The sequence below is a fragment of the Trichosurus vulpecula genome, chromosome 4, assembly GCF_011100635.1.
Source record: "Trichosurus vulpecula isolate mTriVul1 chromosome 4, mTriVul1.pri, whole genome shotgun sequence".
Lineage (NCBI taxonomy): Eukaryota > Metazoa > Chordata > Mammalia > Diprotodontia > Phalangeridae > Trichosurus > Trichosurus vulpecula.
Genome location: NC_050576.1, coordinates 213,168,716 through 213,185,444, shown reverse-complemented (window position 1 = coordinate 213,185,444; position 16,729 = coordinate 213,168,716). Strand labels below are relative to the sequence as shown.

The following is a 16,729-nucleotide window of genomic DNA, read 5'->3' as shown; positions in this document are numbered from 1 at the left end:
GGGGAGGGAGCTAAAGCAAGCATAGTCCACTCTAGAACTAAAGTGAGCATACCGGGGAATATACAGAGAGAAAGACAGGGTGGACCACAATTACAGGGCTTGAAAACCAAGCAAGGTTACAGGGAGTGAGCTTAAGCCATGGAATTATGTCTAGGAAGAGTTCATGGTAGGGTCATGAGGGAGGCAGGGAAATGGGACACACCAAGGCAGGCAGTTGGATAAAACTACCCATTACCTACTAGGTGCAAAGTATCTGTTACAGTAAATCTCATAGTAGTTTTTCATAACCACTCTTGCCTGGTTAATCAGAAAAGGCCAACAATGGAGCACTCAGCATTTCAGCAGGGCCCACTCCATTAGGAATTGTAAATCTACAACTAGAAAGACCTCAGGCTATTTAATCCAGGGAAGCTGACTTGCCTAAGGTGTGTATAACTATACACACACATTACATATGTATACATACACACACATATTTAATTTAAACCCAAGTCCTATTAGAACTCTTTACTCAATTTATATAGTGAGGACTAGGATTTGAAAAGAGGGCCCGAACGAAAATAATTTGAATGAAAAAAATAGTCAAGGCTTTGTCCATAATTATCATGGAAGGCGGCTCCTGTCAAAACTCTAGTTTAATCACTTTCAAGAATCCCTCCCTAGTTAGCTAATCTTTACTTAAACCTATCTTCTTGTGATGAAAAACTCATTAGCTACTAACACCCATCTTTTACTTTTTCTTTTGGACCACTTCAAAAATGTTAGTTTTGGAGTTAACAGCTACTTTATTGATTCTTTATTCATCCCCACTAAGTAACACAGAAATCCCTAAATTTTTTTTAATGGCCCTTCTAACAGGTCTACCTTCATGCTTTGTAATTTTTTTAAAAAGTCCATTTTCAAGGATTTTTCCCCCATCAAAACATTTAGGTTTCTACCTCTTAGGCACATGTAGAACTATACATACCCACCACCCATGTGTATTCATAAGACACTTGTAACCAGAGGACTCAACCTTAAAAAAGGTCTCATAAAAATACAAAATTGTCTCTGGAGGAAATAAATGCATTTATTCCTTTATATTTAAGCACTTCACAAGTAGAAAGCACAAAGTTTCATTAGTCTGTGGGAAGTAACAGGTTAAATATTTGATAGAAATGTTGTATGAGTAAGAGGTAGCTCTGAAACAATGGGAAACTAGAAAGTTAAAAGTAATTGGTAATAAAAATCTTATTCAAGTTACTGATGGATTTCTTGAGCTTACAATATAAACAAACTTCTATTGAATTTAGGCCAAGATAGAAAATAGTGTCTGTTCCAGGAAATACAGAAATTTGTAACTTAATCTGCACCCTAACATTTTACTATACCATCTACACCTAATAATTAGGTTTCCCACTACACTCCTGATTTGAGTCTTTCGAAGGAAATTTTTTTGCCTCAAGGTTTCATGCAAGAAACTTCAGTATTTCTTGACTTCAACCCTCAAATTGGCAATTAATACATTCCAGAATGTCAATGACTCACTAATGATTCACTGGTAACTGATACTCTAGTTGGATCTGTACCTCAAATATACCTAGCACTAAAAAAAATTATAAACAAAAAAATACTGACACTCTATGGTAAGACTACTGGAAATAAAAACTGCAGCCCTTCGATGGGAATTCTGCTTGTTAAAAAGTGACAGTAAAAAGCCAAATTTACCCTTTTCGAAAAAAAAGAATATGGTTCTTGATAACCATTTTACAAGGTTAGGCCCAGTGAAATTTACATTTAGCTATAGGTTAACACTTAGGCCAAACATTTAGTCCAAAGAACAAGTACTTCTTGTTCCAAAAAGCACATATTTGCAATTTTTATTTTACATGCTACAAGGCATCACATGCATTAGCACAAGGAAAATAATTTTAACCCTAGTCTCTCTTTTGCCTCAAAAGATTTGGGATTTAGCTGTGAGCTTAAAATTTGCTTCATCTTGGGGGGGAAAAATGGGAGCAATGCTACCAACAATAAATAGGGGTTTTGTGAGGAAAGTGCTTTTGTAAACTACAAAGCACTATATATAAATATGTCCATTATTTCACCTAACAATGAAGCTTTCTCCACTACTCATTTCATTTCTTTCAAAATTACTGAGCCTTAATGGGGGGGGGGGGGTGGAGAGAAGAAGGAAGGCTGAAAGTTAAAGGGATAGGGAAGATTGTAAACCCGATGTATGCGTAATTAATCCCAACAACCAATACTGTAGGTTGAAATGCAAGACCAGTTTAGGCTTTTTACTAGCATTTGATACAGAAAAGCATCTATGACATTTTCCATTTAAACTTAAGTTGTACAACTGTAAAGTAAACAATTTCCATTTCAAAATCAGTCTTCAAATATCTTTATTGGAAGGCCATGCATTGCCTTCATTTACTGTATTTCAAATCACTGTACATTTACTTTAGTGAAAACACTGCCTGCATTTTCTAGTACAAAAAAAAACCTAAAAATTGTTTCAGGAATGTAGAGAAATATCCAACTTAAATAGCGAAAAAGTGCACCATAATTACTGCTGCACTGCAGTCATTTCTGCATCTCCCATGTTTCTTAAATAACTATCTTGTCTGATAACACACAATATAAAGAGCAATTATGAAAAAACTGAGACATTTACATATACTTCTAAAGTCTTATTGAGAATATCCCGTTGGCATTGGATAACCTATCATAGGTGCAGCTGCAGTAGCAGGATATGCATATGCCTGTTGGTTCATGCCATTGTGCATATTTGGGACATTATTTCCATATTGCTGTGTACTGTCATAACCGTTCTGGTAAGTCCCTGTTGGATTACCAGTCCTAAAACTAGTCTGTATACCAGCAGACACAAAATTACTTCCAAAGCTCCCATTGGTGTAACTTGCAGCACTGTAGACACCATTCTGAGTTTTTGCCCCAAAATCTCTCTTAAGCAGACTAGAATAACCTCTGTCATAATTTTCCCTGTCCCTAAAGGTATTAAATCCACCCCTTTTGCCCGCAGAGTATCTGTCCCGTCGATCATCCTTCATGCCTCCTCTACCCCTGGAACGACCTGTGGGAAGGGGAAAAAAAAAAAACAAGAAATTGTCAAAATCAAAGTCTCTTGGAGCTTGACGTTGGCAAATCAATGCTAAGCAAAGACAGCAGGCGGAGAATTCAATTTTTCTCCACTCTTACCATACTCTCAGATAAAACTATACTTCAGACTTGAGTAATCAATAACCTCTCTCACATCCCACCCCCACCCCATCTCAATTCCTCAAAAATCGCATTTATTACTTACAGGCACAAATGACACATGAAAGGCTTGGAACAAAATATTTACGTACAATAACAAATCATCATAATTCAGAAAAATGACCGTACCTGAACCTCTGTCTTCAATTAACTGAAGCAATTTGGGATTGATTGCTTGATTAGCCTCCCGAAGCACAGAGATGAGGTCGCTTACTTGTTTTATGTTATTAGGTGTAAAGAAAGTGTATGCTGTGCCTGTTTTGGTACTACGGGCAGTTCGTCCAATTCGGTGGATATAATCCTCTGAAGAGTTAGGGTAGTCATAATTGATGACAAATTTCACATCTTCCACATCTGTAAAGTGTTGCAGTGTGGCAAAAAAGCAACATAGGAAGTTTTGCACACCACAACAGCCAGACCAAAAATAAAAAGTTAGACAATTGTATTCCCAAGAAGGTATGGGCTGAAAAGAATATTGTTAAAATGATTATCCACTTCTGCAGGAATACCAGTGAGGTAAAAAAAATTAAATGCACACTCCATCTCTATTAAATCTTGCCACCCACCCAGTGATAACCTACCACAAGGAATGTGCATTCATATTCACTAGTTCATTCCCAACTCAGCAAGTTCCCTTACAGATCATCAAGTGACATCTGAATGCTTCTGCGCAGTAGGGCCACTAAAGTTCACAGCAACCTCTTCATGTGTTCATTTGAGGACCTTTAAGCAAAAATGTACATGGTCCTTCGTATTACACACTCATCAGAAGTTCAAAATTCGGGCCTCACTGCTTGTCTTGCCAAGACCTTACAACCGCAGCTGCAAGAAAAACATACCTGTCCCCCAAAAGCCATCAAGTTTTTATGCACTGTGTCTCGTCTAGGCAAGCGCTTCCAAGAAGCCAGGATTCACTTGAGAATGTGTCTCTCTCTGGCAGGTCTCGACATGACGACTACTGTGTAGGTGAGGGAGGAACTTTCAAAGCACTGCTTTCCTTTCCCACTGACTAAGTGTGAGAAGTTGTTCCTTCTCTAGATTCTCATGTGCCAGTACTCACCAATTTGTACAAGGCTAGTACCTTTTAAAGCTGCTCTCTCCTTTTCAAAGGAACAAAAATTTCATTGAACATTGAAGTTTGGAAATATTTCTTCAACATTTCAGCAAAGTCACTGAAACTCAAAGACCCACAGATCACAATAAACAGTTTGTACAAAACAGCGCTGTACCATGGCAATCATGCAAAGCATGGGACAGAAGAAATACCACGGCAGAGTGAACTGTGAATAACTTCCATTTTTTCCCCCTGAGAGAACAGTTTATGGTGTAGTAGTTAAGGTGGTATGTTCTGCCTTTTGAAGATTACTGGCACACAATGCTTTCAGCTTTTCACCTCTCTATTCGACTGGAAGCAGCCAGCCGATCACTAGTCCTCCATCCCCCTCGAGTCCTCCGATTGTCATGCCTAGGCCTTGCCACAAAGACTGCACCTTTATGTGAAAAAAAACTTAGAAAAATGCAGAGGTTAAAGAAAGCAATAAACTTTCTTTAAAAAAAAATAATGGTTGTTGTTTTTTTTGTTTCTGGAGAACCAAGCCATGAAGTGTTTCTACTAACCTAGCCCTCTAGATGCAACATCTGTGGCAATCAGGATAGGAGCTTTTCCATGTTTGAATTCTATCAAGAGAATTAAACAAATGTGAGTCACTGAACAAAACTGACAATAGATTTTAAGTTTTTAAAAGCCATAAGGACTTTATACATACCATTTAGAACCCAGTCTCGCTCCTGTTGACTCTTGTCACCATGGATACCCATTGCAGGCCACCTAATTTTAAAATAAAGGCAGAACATACATGAACTCAGTCCTATAGTTAAATTGGTTAACACTCTGCTCAAGCTTTATGAACTGTACATAGCATATAGAGTGTCATGAGTAGGAAGAAAATTTTGACTATTAACAGACTTGGCTAATAATTTCAAGATTATAATTTTAATACCATGCTTTAATCCACCCTCCTCAATTTGTTTATGAAACAACTGAGTTCTACAGGAATTATGCAGGCAATAAGTGACAAAAATGGAATTTTAAAATCCAAAGTGTACTATCCTCAAAAGGGCTTCCAATAAATCACGATGGTTAATTACTGAGAGTGATTCCATTTCATTTTGTCACTTTTGTGATCGAAAAATTTTGATTTAGTTTACTTTTTGTTTTTTTTGTGAAAGTTAGGACCCTCAAAGTTATCACCAATCAAACTTCCAAACCCTCTAGAATACTTCCCTCACCACCTCAGTCTTCCTGGTTTTGCAATTGGCAGAGTAGAAAAAAGTTATCATGTTTTCAACACATACCCATCTCTCCTCATTTTTCTGGTAAGTTCATCGCATCTTCTTTTGGTTTCCACAAAAACAATAGTTTTATTTTCCTTTTCGCTCATGATCTCCTCCATCAATCGAATAAGTCTAAGAAAAAAGTTGTACAGAAACAATTTTAGCAGGAAAACCAATTTTTGAGAGCTAATTCAATGCATTTGAGATTTGCACACACAAAAAAACCCCACACAATGTGTTAGGGATCCAGTTTTTTTCCCCTGAGTTAGTAATGTCTGGTTCAAAAAAATAGCATAAAGCTTTATGAAAACTTACTTCTCATCCTTTTCTACATCATGACACACATCCACAATCTGAAGAATATTGTGATTTGCACTCAGTTCCAAAGCACCAATGTTGATGTGAATGTAATCTTTCAAAAAGTCTTCAGCAAGCTGCCTCACTTCTTTTGGCCAAGTTGCACTCCACATTAGGGTTTGTCTGTCAGGCTAAAAAAAGACATATGTGGGGGATTTGTCTATCAGGCATTAAAAAAAAGTACCCACAATTTTGAGTGTTATTTGCAACTAAACAATAAACTTAAGCAACTTACTCTTATCTGATCAACAATCTTCCTGATTTGAGGCTCAAAGCCCATATCAAGCATTCTGTCTGCTTCATCAAGCACAAGGTAAGTTGTTCTTCTCAAATTAGTTTTCCCGCACTCTAAAAAGTCTATCAGTCTTCCAGGTGTTGCAATGCAAATTTCTACACCTGATCAAAATAATGGGGAGAGAGTAAGAGGAAGAAGAATTAATGCACCAATACAATTCATATTAAAACCTTTTGTCGTAGAGGAAATGGCTGCTACAAACCTCTTTCCAAGTCCCGTATTTGTGGTCCCTTTGGAGCACCACCATAGATGCAAGTGGATTTTAGACGACATGCTCTACTGTATTCAGCAGCTACTTGCTGTACCTGTTGGGCCAGTTCACGAGTTGGCGCCAGCACCAAACACTAAGAAGGAAAAACAGCTGTTACCACATATAGCCTGACACTAATACAGAATTAACAATTTACAAATGTCATGAGAAAATTTTCAGCAGGTCAGAAGGTAAATTACAAAGAAAATTTAGCTGTAATTTGCTACCACCAGGAGCATCTAAAACTTGTCCCATAAACTAAGGGGAATCTTGATTAAACATCCCACCCAACATCTAAAAGCACCTGTTAAAATTTGGATCATTTATATAATTCTACAGAGAAATAAATGTAAAATGTATACTTACAATAGGCCCATCACCTCTCTCTAGGAATGGCTGATGATTTATATGGACAATGGCAGGCAGCAAATACTAAATAGGGAAGAAAAAAGTTGCATTGTAGCCTAAACAAAACGAAATTTATATTTCTAACTTGAATATCACACTACCTTTCCTAAAAACCCAAACAAACAACATTGCAGGGTACACAAACTTGGAAATTCACACCTTTTTGTATAGCACTCAAAAATAGCTCACTTACAGAGAGTGTTTTCCCTGATCCAGTCTGTGCTACTCCAACCATATCCAACCCACTTAGAGCAACAGGCCAGCCTTGGGCTTGGATAGCAGTAGGTTCAGTAAAGTTCTGCCTTGCAATTACATCCATGACATTTGCTGTAATTAAAATAACACTAGGTTAGGGAAATTAGTAAGCACAAAGTGATTCCAGGAAATGTGACCCAAATGAATACTTACCAGGAAAATTTGCTTCATAGAAATTTAGAATTGGTTTTGGGCAGTTGTGACCTCGTACTGTAATTTCTTTGCTCCTTCGATATGTATCAACCTCTTGCTGCAATGTAAAACTCAGTCATGTAAAAATGTGCCCACAAAACTATTTCCTACAACTATTACATCTGGCAAATTCCTCAAACTGAAAACTTTACTATCAATTGATTTTTTAAAACAAATGATACCCTCACCTCCCAAAAATTAACTGCAATTCATTACCTTCTGATATAAACTATTATTTATTCCGTAAAGTCTGCTGCTTAGAGGAAAAAAAAAATCTCACTTTGCTGTCATCTATACCACCCCTCATCTTTACCAGGGCATAATTTCAATCAATACTATGCACTTAGAAAAATAATTCCAACTGCAAAAAAATTTAAAGCATTTAGATTACTTACTGCTGTGCGCCTAGCCAAATCAGGATGTTCCTGATAAAAATTCTTTTCAAATTTGGGCAGTTCTTCGAGATTCCATTTCTTTTTAATGAGTTTCTCCCCAGGGTTTCCAAATTTCTTTCCAGATAGAGGTCCTCCTCTACTTCCTCCAAACCTAGGGGCCCCAAACCTAGAAGAAAAGATTCATAGTCTAGGCCTCCAAAATACAACCATTTAACGTAGGGCACAAAAGGACAGGATTCAATAAACATTCACTTGTGATACTGGATTCCTAAAGTCAGGGACCAGAATGACTTTTTTCTTTACCTCGCGGACTCTTCCTATGCCAGTCAACCCTACCCTTAGTTTTCAGTAATAGAAATTTCAGTTTTACAGTTTTCCCCGCGAGCACATCGAATTAATAGCATCACTTGTTTCCAGGTGTCCCAGTCAGTAAAACTACAATCCGGCCTGGCCAAACCTTTCGGACTATCGGGGACAGATTCTGACCAAATCCCTTGTCACAGAACAGCTAAGAGGCGGTAGCCATTATCTTTTCCAGGAGTGAAAGCAGTAACGGGGGGGGGGGGGGGGGGGAGACACCCAGACTTCCAAAGGGGAGATAAAAGACAGAGATAAACAATTCGAGCTATTTACACCAGACTTTTCCTCAGAGCCGACCGTTTCCGGGCGGAAGGCAGATAACAGAGCGGCCCCGAGCTCTGACAGCTCGCTACAAAACAAGGGGAGGTCCCCGGGGAGCCTCATTATGCGCCCCGGTGGGTGGGCTCAAGATGAAGGTAACCGCGGTTACATAAGGCCGAGGACGGAGGGAGGGGCCGCGCCGGGTACCAGGGGAGGAGTCGCGGCCCCGGGCGGAGTCCGCCGGGCCGCGTTCCCGCTTGGGCGGCGCTTCCCCCTTTGTCTAGCATTTCACTCTGCGCCACATTTTCTCAAAGCTGCCATTTTGAGCTCCTCCGCCGGGTGGGGTAACAAAGGCGCCGCCGCCATGTCCGGGACCGGCATTTTGTCTCGGCAGCTCCCCCACATGGGGGAGACCGGCTGCCCCCCACCCTGGCCTCCCGAACGACTTCGGAACCTCCCTAAGCTGGGGTGATTTAGGGGACCTTTCTGGGTCTCCCCAAATGCCGCAGGCCCTGCTGGGTCGGGGGCGCCGCGCTCACCCTCGCTTGACGTCGCGTTCTCCGTCTCTCCCCCCCACCCTCCCGGGGCCTGTCCCCTCTAAATCACAACCCAGAGATGAAAACAGGTGGTATCAAAATAAATCCTTACATCGCTTCAACATTGAGGCAAAGGGCCACAAGACGCGGAGCGATGGCGCCCGAGGCCTCCTGTCGCCGACAGCGCTCCTGCCCACTTCCTCTGGACCCCACCCCCACCCCACCCCCTCCCCGACTGACAAATGTCCGTACTCACCCTCGATCCCGGCCGCGGTCTCTGTCACTCGAGTATCCAGACATGGCGTCAATGGTTGCGGTTGGAGGGAAGCAACCGAGGAGAAGCGGGAAATCGCAGGGGAGGGGGGGAAAGGCGGCTTCGGCGGTCGCGAGGCCGTGCGGGGGCGGTGGATGAGACGGAGGCTGCAGCTAAAACAAGAGGAACCCAAGCCGGTGGAAATGAATGAGGAGCCAGAGGGCTCCCGGCAGCCGGTTTTATACCTGGACTGCCTCCTCCGCCGCAAAGCGCGATGGGAACCGCTCTATGACCTCATCGCCCCACCCCCTTCGAGGAGGGGGAGGGGGAAGACGCCAAGGTAACAACACCCGCAGGCGTTCCCAGCGCCGCCATGTTCTAGCCTCTGGTTGCCGTCCCGGCACCCCTCCCCCACCTTAGCTCGTTATTAACTCTTAGCGGCCCACCCGCGGATGTTTCCCTTTGCTTCCCTCCTTCTCTCAGAGAACGCCCTTACATTTCACCAATTCAGGAATAATCAACCCCACTCTTCTGTTTTCCTACGCTAAGGCAGACCGTAAAGCATTAACGCCACTACACCCTAGACGTTTGCGACTCTTAAGGGCCACAGTACGCTGTCAGAAAAAAGGAGGAGGCGGAGGCTCCTCCAGTCACGTGAGCATAACCCCAACCCACCGTGCCGGCAACCGCACTATTTATCCACTCAGGCGGAGGGACACGAAAAATGTAGAAATCACCGGAAGTTCCCGGTTAGTTCCCGAGGTTGACTGGTTATACTAGGTTGGCCACCGGGTCTGTCAAACCGACTGACCGGCCTGAGAAGCCTAAAGCGGGAACAATCCCGCGGGGAGTTGGAGTTGTAGCCCCCAAACCGCTGCCTGGCCGCGTGCTGCGACAGGAAGTGCGGCCAGATGGCCAATCAGCGGCGAGAAGCCGTTTTAACGTCCCTCCATCGCCTCCCCAAGTTACCTTACGGTTTCTCCTCGCCCTCCCCGCCCCCCCCCCCCGCGCCCCGCGTCGTCCTCCCCCGACACACTCCTTTCCCTCAACGGTCCCTCCAGGACACCGTTCCCCGCGAGCCCCGCCGGTGTACAGCTCTCGCGGACATGGAGGCCCGGGAGGAGGCTGGTGAGTCTCCCTGCTAGAGCCGACACCCTTGGGGGGGGGGGGGCGCGGTGTGCACGCTGCGAATGCGCGGGGCCGCCGCCCCTCCCCTAAGTTGCTGGCTTGCAGAGCTGGCCAGAGGCTACCGATGTGTAAAGCGCTTGGAGCCCACGCTTCACCCCCCCAGCCGATCTCCAGAAGTCGTTCTGGGCAACCCCGGGCTCCCTGGGAGGCGTGTTCCGAGGATGGTTTTCTGTGATGTCTCCCGCACTTGGGTTCTCCTTTCCCAGCCTGCCTAGAGGGAGGGAGGGAACCTGGCGGGGCTAGGTCTGGGAAGCACTGGACGGGCTCATTAGGGCCGGCGAGAAGGGAGGAGATCTTTGTTATCCAGCCTTTCTCCGGGTTTGGTTTTTGCCTTGGAAAAAAGGTCTGAGCACAGCACCTGCTCCCCTCTTAAGCGTTTGTTCCTTTTGAGAGGGTGGATTCGTGCTGGATCTAGGACGACGTGTCTTTCCTATTGAAGGAACCTAAGCAAGGCAGATTTTCCGATCCGAAAGCTGTGGGTGAAAACCCCATCGGGTTCCATGCCGGCCTTCCTTTTCTTAATTCTCGTTTATCTACGTTATTGTTTGGGCCTGGGCAGTGTTGGAACTACCAGCTTAAACTTAATCTATACTTTTAAAGCTTTACCTGAAATGTTCGTGGTGAGGTTTGTCAAGTTACGTCGGCAAGCGTTTATTTAGAGCCTGCCGTAGGCCAGGAAGTACCCCTCAGGACACAAAGAAAGGCAAACACAGCCCCTGCCCCGAAGGAGCTAACAGTGTAGTGGGGAAGGAGATGTGGACAGGATAAACTAGATATAGTTCAGTAAAAAGGAAAAAGAATCGAGCTGTCAGTCTATGTCTGTGTTCTAGAATGACCGGTTTTGTGCATTGGCTGAGTTGTTGCTGTCCAGGGGCGGATAGCTACTTTGCACTTAGTTCATTATGCTAATGATGTTTCCTAGATTGTGGTGGCTTGGGAAGCTTGACGGGGGAAGTGAGTACGGCTTGTTATGTCTCTAATGGCAGAAGAGTGATAGAGAATTGTTTTCCTGTGATAGTTATCAGTTTTGCCAGACTCAGACAAACATTAAGCACCTCCGGTGAGCTCAACCCTGGGGAAACAGGCAAAAATGAAATAACCTCTCCCCTCAAGGAGCTTGTGAAGGGGGAAACACCACGTACGTAACTATATACAAAATGAATACAAGGTAATTTTTGACTCCAGGACACCAGCAGCTTCTTGGGAACAGGAAGGACCTTTCTGTAGAAGGTGGTGTTTGTGCAGAAACTAATGGAATAGTATCTTATGTTCATATTAGAAGGATGAAAACTATTTTGACATTCAGAATCTCACCATTTCGGAGTTCCTGGTGTTCCATTATTTTTACAGTTTGAGCTACAGTTTAAAGTTGTAACGAAGTAACATTTGGGCTCCCATACACGGTCTTAAAAATGTAATACTGATTACTTTTTTATTGTTTATTACTTTTCTATTAGTCAAAGCAGTATCTCAAAGGGGATAAATTTGTAATTTACTTAAAATAATAAAACTAAACATAAGTCTTTTAGGAATTTATAGTCAGAGCTGTTATCTACAGAATAACACTTAGAGTATGACGTTTCCCTACTTGTAAATATTTTTAGTTTAAAGACAATTTTTGTTTGATTCCTTATCCACAAGTAAACAGAACTCAGTACCTGATTTTTTTAGGTTCACTTTTTTCTAGCTCGATAACATATTTTTTACATCCTTTTTTTTCCAGAGTGGGTGGCAGTTGTCAATAATCTTCTTTGGAAATGTCACATTTGCCTGAGGATACAGTCTCTTTCTGAGTGTGATGCAAATGTGTTTATTACTCTTTATCATTCTATCTTGGGAGAAGTAGTACCAGGTAAGAATACCAAGACATGGGGACAGTTTCTTTTCTATATTTTGCCTCCTGGGGCTTTCACTGCAGTTTAGTCCTTTCACAGTTACAAAAGAGAGTGTGCTACCTCCTATTTGAACTGAAATGTTACATCCTTGCTGTAATGCCCTGGTGACCAACAGGGCTTTTCCAATCCTATGATGTTCTGAAGCTCAAATACTTTGGTCATATAATAAGAAGACAGGACTCTTTGGAAAAGACCTTGACTTGGGAAAAGATTGAAGGCAAAAAGAAAAGGGGAGGGCAGAAGATGAAATGGACAGATATTGTCATGGAAGCAATGAATATGAAGAGATTTCAAGAGATAGTGGAGAGTAGAAGGGCCTGGGGTCACGAAGAACCCGACGGGACTGAACAATAATGATGTTCTAAATCATTTTGCCTGGATTTAATAACTCTGCTTAATTGTGGCTCTGGTTGTATAAGATCCAGTCAGCATTTAAAGATTTGAATTTGATTTGAGTTTAGGAGGAAAAAAAGCATATCTACTAATGGAACTGTGTTGTTTTTTTTTTAACCCTTTGACCGTCTAATTGTCTTTCACAATTTGAATTCTTTATGTCAGTGTCAGTGTGCTTTTCCCAGTGTTTCCTCAGTCATCTTTAACATAACTTACTGCCCATGTACAATGGGTTATCATTGATTAGAGATTCTACAGTCCTCTTCTTCTCCATTTCTGCTGCCACATACCCCTGATCACTCCAAATCTGGATTAGTCAACATTTTCTGAATTTGGTATTTTGCAGTTATAAGCAGTGTTATTTCCCACTTCCTTCACAGACCTCATAACTGCCCCTAAGAACCAAGAAGATCATGCACACAATGTACAAGCAATCATTGATTCCCTGGCCTTGGATTACTTGCAGGTCAGCTTGTCCCACATAACAGGTTAGTAACATGAACCATCTCAAACTGAATTCAAACAATTCTATTTTTCCTAAGGGAATTATTTTGTTTTTTGGGGCCCTAGGCATCATTTAATTGAGCAGATAAAAAAATTGCTTAAATACTAAAGAGGCAAGAACACTGGATTTATGGTCAAAACACCTAAAATTAAAGCCCCTTTGTAATTAAGTAAAGTCAACAAGTATTTATCAGTTTCCTCCTCTGTGTTAGGCACTAAGATAGGTGCTTAGGAGACATTCATGCGATTGCAAAGCACTTTACATATATTCTCATTTGATCCTCCCAACCACCCTGTAATAATAATTGAAGTATTGTGGCTATCATTATACAGATGAAGACACTGAGACTTAGAGAATAGAAGTGACTGTTTGCCCATGATCATAAACAGCAACACGTGACAGGTGAATTTGAACCCATGTCTCTTCTAACTCCGTAGTTGATACTTTTACCATACACTCTCCCAAGCAATTGTCTTTCAGCACAATTTTCTCATCAAGTCACTCAACTTCTCTGGGCTGGTTTCCTTATTGATAAAAATGAGGGGATGGGACTAGTAAATTAATTTGTTCATTTATTTTCCATCAATATGTTTATATTCAAAGATTAAGTATCTGGTACTTTGCTGCTTGTTAGGAATCAGAGATAGTAAGTTGAAAAGACACTTCCTGTCCTGTTGGATCTTACAGACTTTCAGGGAGATAAGACACTAAGGCAGATAACTATAATGTATCTTACTATATAAATGCATTTAGGAGGTGCAAAACAAAGGTTATGTAAGAGTCAAAGGGTAATGGTTTAGGGGAGGGAAGTAGGAACACTTCATAAAAGTGGCATTCAGTTATAAAAATTCAGCCTGAGGGGAAGGAGGGAATTTTAGGCTTAGGAGATAGTGTAAACCAAGCCAAGAAGATGGAAGGTTCGTGGTGTGTCCTGGAGCAAAAAGTAGGTCTAATCCATCTAGTTTCCCAACAATGGGAAGTTATATGAGATAAGCCTAGAAAGGTAGTTGGAGAATCATGAATGCCAGAGAGGAGGTCAAAATGGAGAATGCGTTAGTATGACAGTTTTAATGTCACAGTTCTGGTACATACAGTTAGGACCAGCATCTGCATCTTTCAGATGAGGAAATTGGGGCCAGAAATTAAAGGGAACTCAGTTGGGAATGAAATTACAGTTCACAGTATGGGATGCTGAGCAGCTGAACTGTTTTCCCCACCCTAGAAACCAGAGACATTCTAGAGTTACTTACAATTGTGTACCTTGATAGGAAATGAAAACTATACAGTTTTTGTTTTATTGAGTGTTCAGCTTTTTCTCCTCATTTTTTAAAACTTTCATCCTGGGAGGAGTTCTAAGCATCAGTTTTTTGCTCTAGATGTGTAAATAATAACCATTATCTGATGTTCTTTAAAACAAAAAGCCGTCAATATGACCCATGTGAGTGTTACTAAATGAAGCTTTATTATTCATTTTAATTATGAGTAAATAAGTGAATTCTCTCAAAACCAAAACATTCACTATTGCTTCTCTTCATATTGTTTTGTACTACTGCCAGTACTGAGATAAGAAAGTTAAAAGGGTCTTTACACATAGCGGATATATTTTCATGTCCCTTAAGTTCATTTTGTGAATTGCATTGCCAATACTATTAAGAGTCTGTGAGAACTAATTTCTATAGCTCTTAAGAGAGGCCCCCGCGTTCGGTTTCCTTGCATGTTTCTGGCCACTTGATTAGCAAAAAGTATGAACTTAAAACATGTATGAAGAAATAAGCATATGAAATCTTTCATATCCAAATAATATTTATGTGGTAAATATTTATATAGTGTTTTTCATACATCAGCTCATGTGCTCCACATCACAACCCTGTAAGATAGGTGCCACAGGTATTGTTATCCCCATTTTACAGATGAGGAAACTGAGGCTCAGAGAGGTTAAGCGATTTTTTCCATTGTCACAGAGTTAGTAAGTGTCAGAAGCGGGACTTGAACCCAGGTCTTCTTTATTCCAAGTACAACAGTCGATCAACTACGCCAGGCTCTAGCCCAGCAAATTTCTCCTGAACAAAGTAGCGTCTGCATGCAGGTAGGGACCTATAAATTCAAGTAGATTGTCTTCCTCTAAAAACTCATTTAAATGCTTTTTATTTTATTAAAAATATGACTAGAGGATGTGCAACACATGTACATAAATATAATAGACAAAAGATGAATATGAAGAAAACCGAAGTATTAGAAAACTTATATGAACTGATGCAAAGTGAAGTAAGCAGAATCAGAAAAGCTATATACGTAATGATTACAACCGTGTAAATGAAAAAAAAAAACCAGCAACACAAATTAAAAATGAATTCCGAGAAATTATGATGACCAAGTTTGGTTCCAAAGAAGAAATATGAATGCACTTCCCTCTTCTTTGCTAAGGTGGGGGGGCTAAGGATATGAAACACTATTATAATGTCACCTTTGGTTGATGTGCTAGTTTTATTGAACTGGTATTTTTTCCCCTCATTATACTTTGTTACAAGAGATAGCTCTCTGAGAAAGGGAGGTAGGAGAATTATATTGAGATATAAAGTTGATTTAAAACAATTTTTTTAAAAATAACACTAATAATTATTGGAATCAGCAAGCATTTATATAGCACTTAATATTTGCCAGGCACTGTTAAAGCCCTGGGAATACAGAGAAGGGCAAAAAACCATGCCTACTCTTAAGGAGCTAAATGATTATGTGATAGAGGATTTAAAGGTTTTTTTCCTACATAATAACATTCCAATACCCAGGTTTCTACCAGACTAGTTAAGGATCCCCTGTCCTTGAGTCTTTTTTATGCAAGTGAATCCATTTCAAGAATGTATGTATTTTATGTTAATCAAGATATTTTAAAACATTCTATTTTGTATTTAGGAGAAAATATTGTAAGAGGAAATAAGGAATCTATTAAAAATCTCTTAGAAATATTTGATGGATTGCTTGAGTACCTTACAGAATATAGTGAGGCATCCTCTCAGGAAAGAGGTAAGTTTTTAAATTGAAAGTTTTATTTTGAATTGAATGTCTGATATGGTTGTAAAATAAGAGGTTTGGACTAACTGATCTATAATGTTCCTTCTGTGATTTTCTAACTAGATGGAACTACTTTGAACTTATCCTGAATACTTGGAACACCTCTAGCCTATCCTTATAATATTTGACATTTAAATCCTGTTACCTTATAAGGTTTCTTAAATGACTTCTCAGAACTAACATAACTAAAATACATAACAGTTTCTAGTCATCCGATAAAACAGGTTTTATTTTTTGCTTGGGATCTGTTAGTATTTCAGCTTAAAGTTGATCTGGAAAATTTGTTTTAAGTGAATTTCCTATGGTTCTTTATTGTCTTTTCTGTCAATGGTGAACATTGGTGCAATACTCTAATTCAGGGTAATGTCCAAAACTGACTTCCTACTTCAAACATATTTACCAAGCCAGGTTTCAAGGGTGGTCAGGCCTCTAGCAAGAGATTCTTTCAAAAGTCAATCAGAATGAAATAAACTCCCATAAATCATCAGTATCTCTATATACTACCAACAAAATCCGTCA

The 16,729-nt window shown here is 40.8% G+C and overlaps 2 protein-coding genes across 6 annotated transcripts in view; one reads left to right on the top strand and one right to left on the bottom strand.

Moving 5' to 3' along the window:
• Positions 1–2,252: 2,252 nt before the first annotated feature.
• DDX5 (DEAD-box helicase 5) lies at positions 2,253–10,056 on the bottom strand. The gene is made up of 13 exons (XM_036755054.1): positions 9,164–10,056; positions 7,751–7,916; positions 7,317–7,413; positions 7,102–7,235; positions 6,867–6,932; positions 6,453–6,594; positions 6,191–6,351; positions 5,914–6,086; positions 5,620–5,730; positions 5,031–5,092; positions 4,882–4,941; positions 3,394–3,618; positions 2,253–3,079 (listed from the first exon to the last, which is right to left on the bottom strand). The coding sequence occupies exons 1-13, from the start codon at positions 9,205–9,207 to the stop codon at positions 2,676–2,678; spliced, it is 1,845 nt and encodes a 614-aa protein (XP_036610949.1). The 5' UTR covers positions 9,208–10,056; the 3' UTR covers positions 2,253–2,675.
• Positions 9,913–16,729, top strand: part of CEP95 (centrosomal protein 95) — a 32,438-nt gene continuing 25,621 nt past the window's right edge. For 2 of the 5 annotated variants that reach the window (XM_036755052.1, XM_036755051.1), the window contains exons 1-4: positions 10,185–10,288; positions 12,072–12,200; positions 13,017–13,124; positions 16,052–16,162. In XM_036755052.1, coding sequence (XP_036610947.1) covers positions 10,267–10,288; positions 12,072–12,200; positions 13,017–13,124; positions 16,052–16,162 — 370 coding nt within the window. In that variant the 5' untranslated portion in view covers positions 10,185–10,266. Of the gene's footprint in view, positions 10,289–12,071; positions 12,201–13,016; positions 13,125–16,051; positions 16,163–16,729 lie in introns of all 5 variants that reach the window. The other 3 variants (XM_036755050.1, XM_036755049.1, XM_036755053.1) reach the window with 3 other exon arrangements.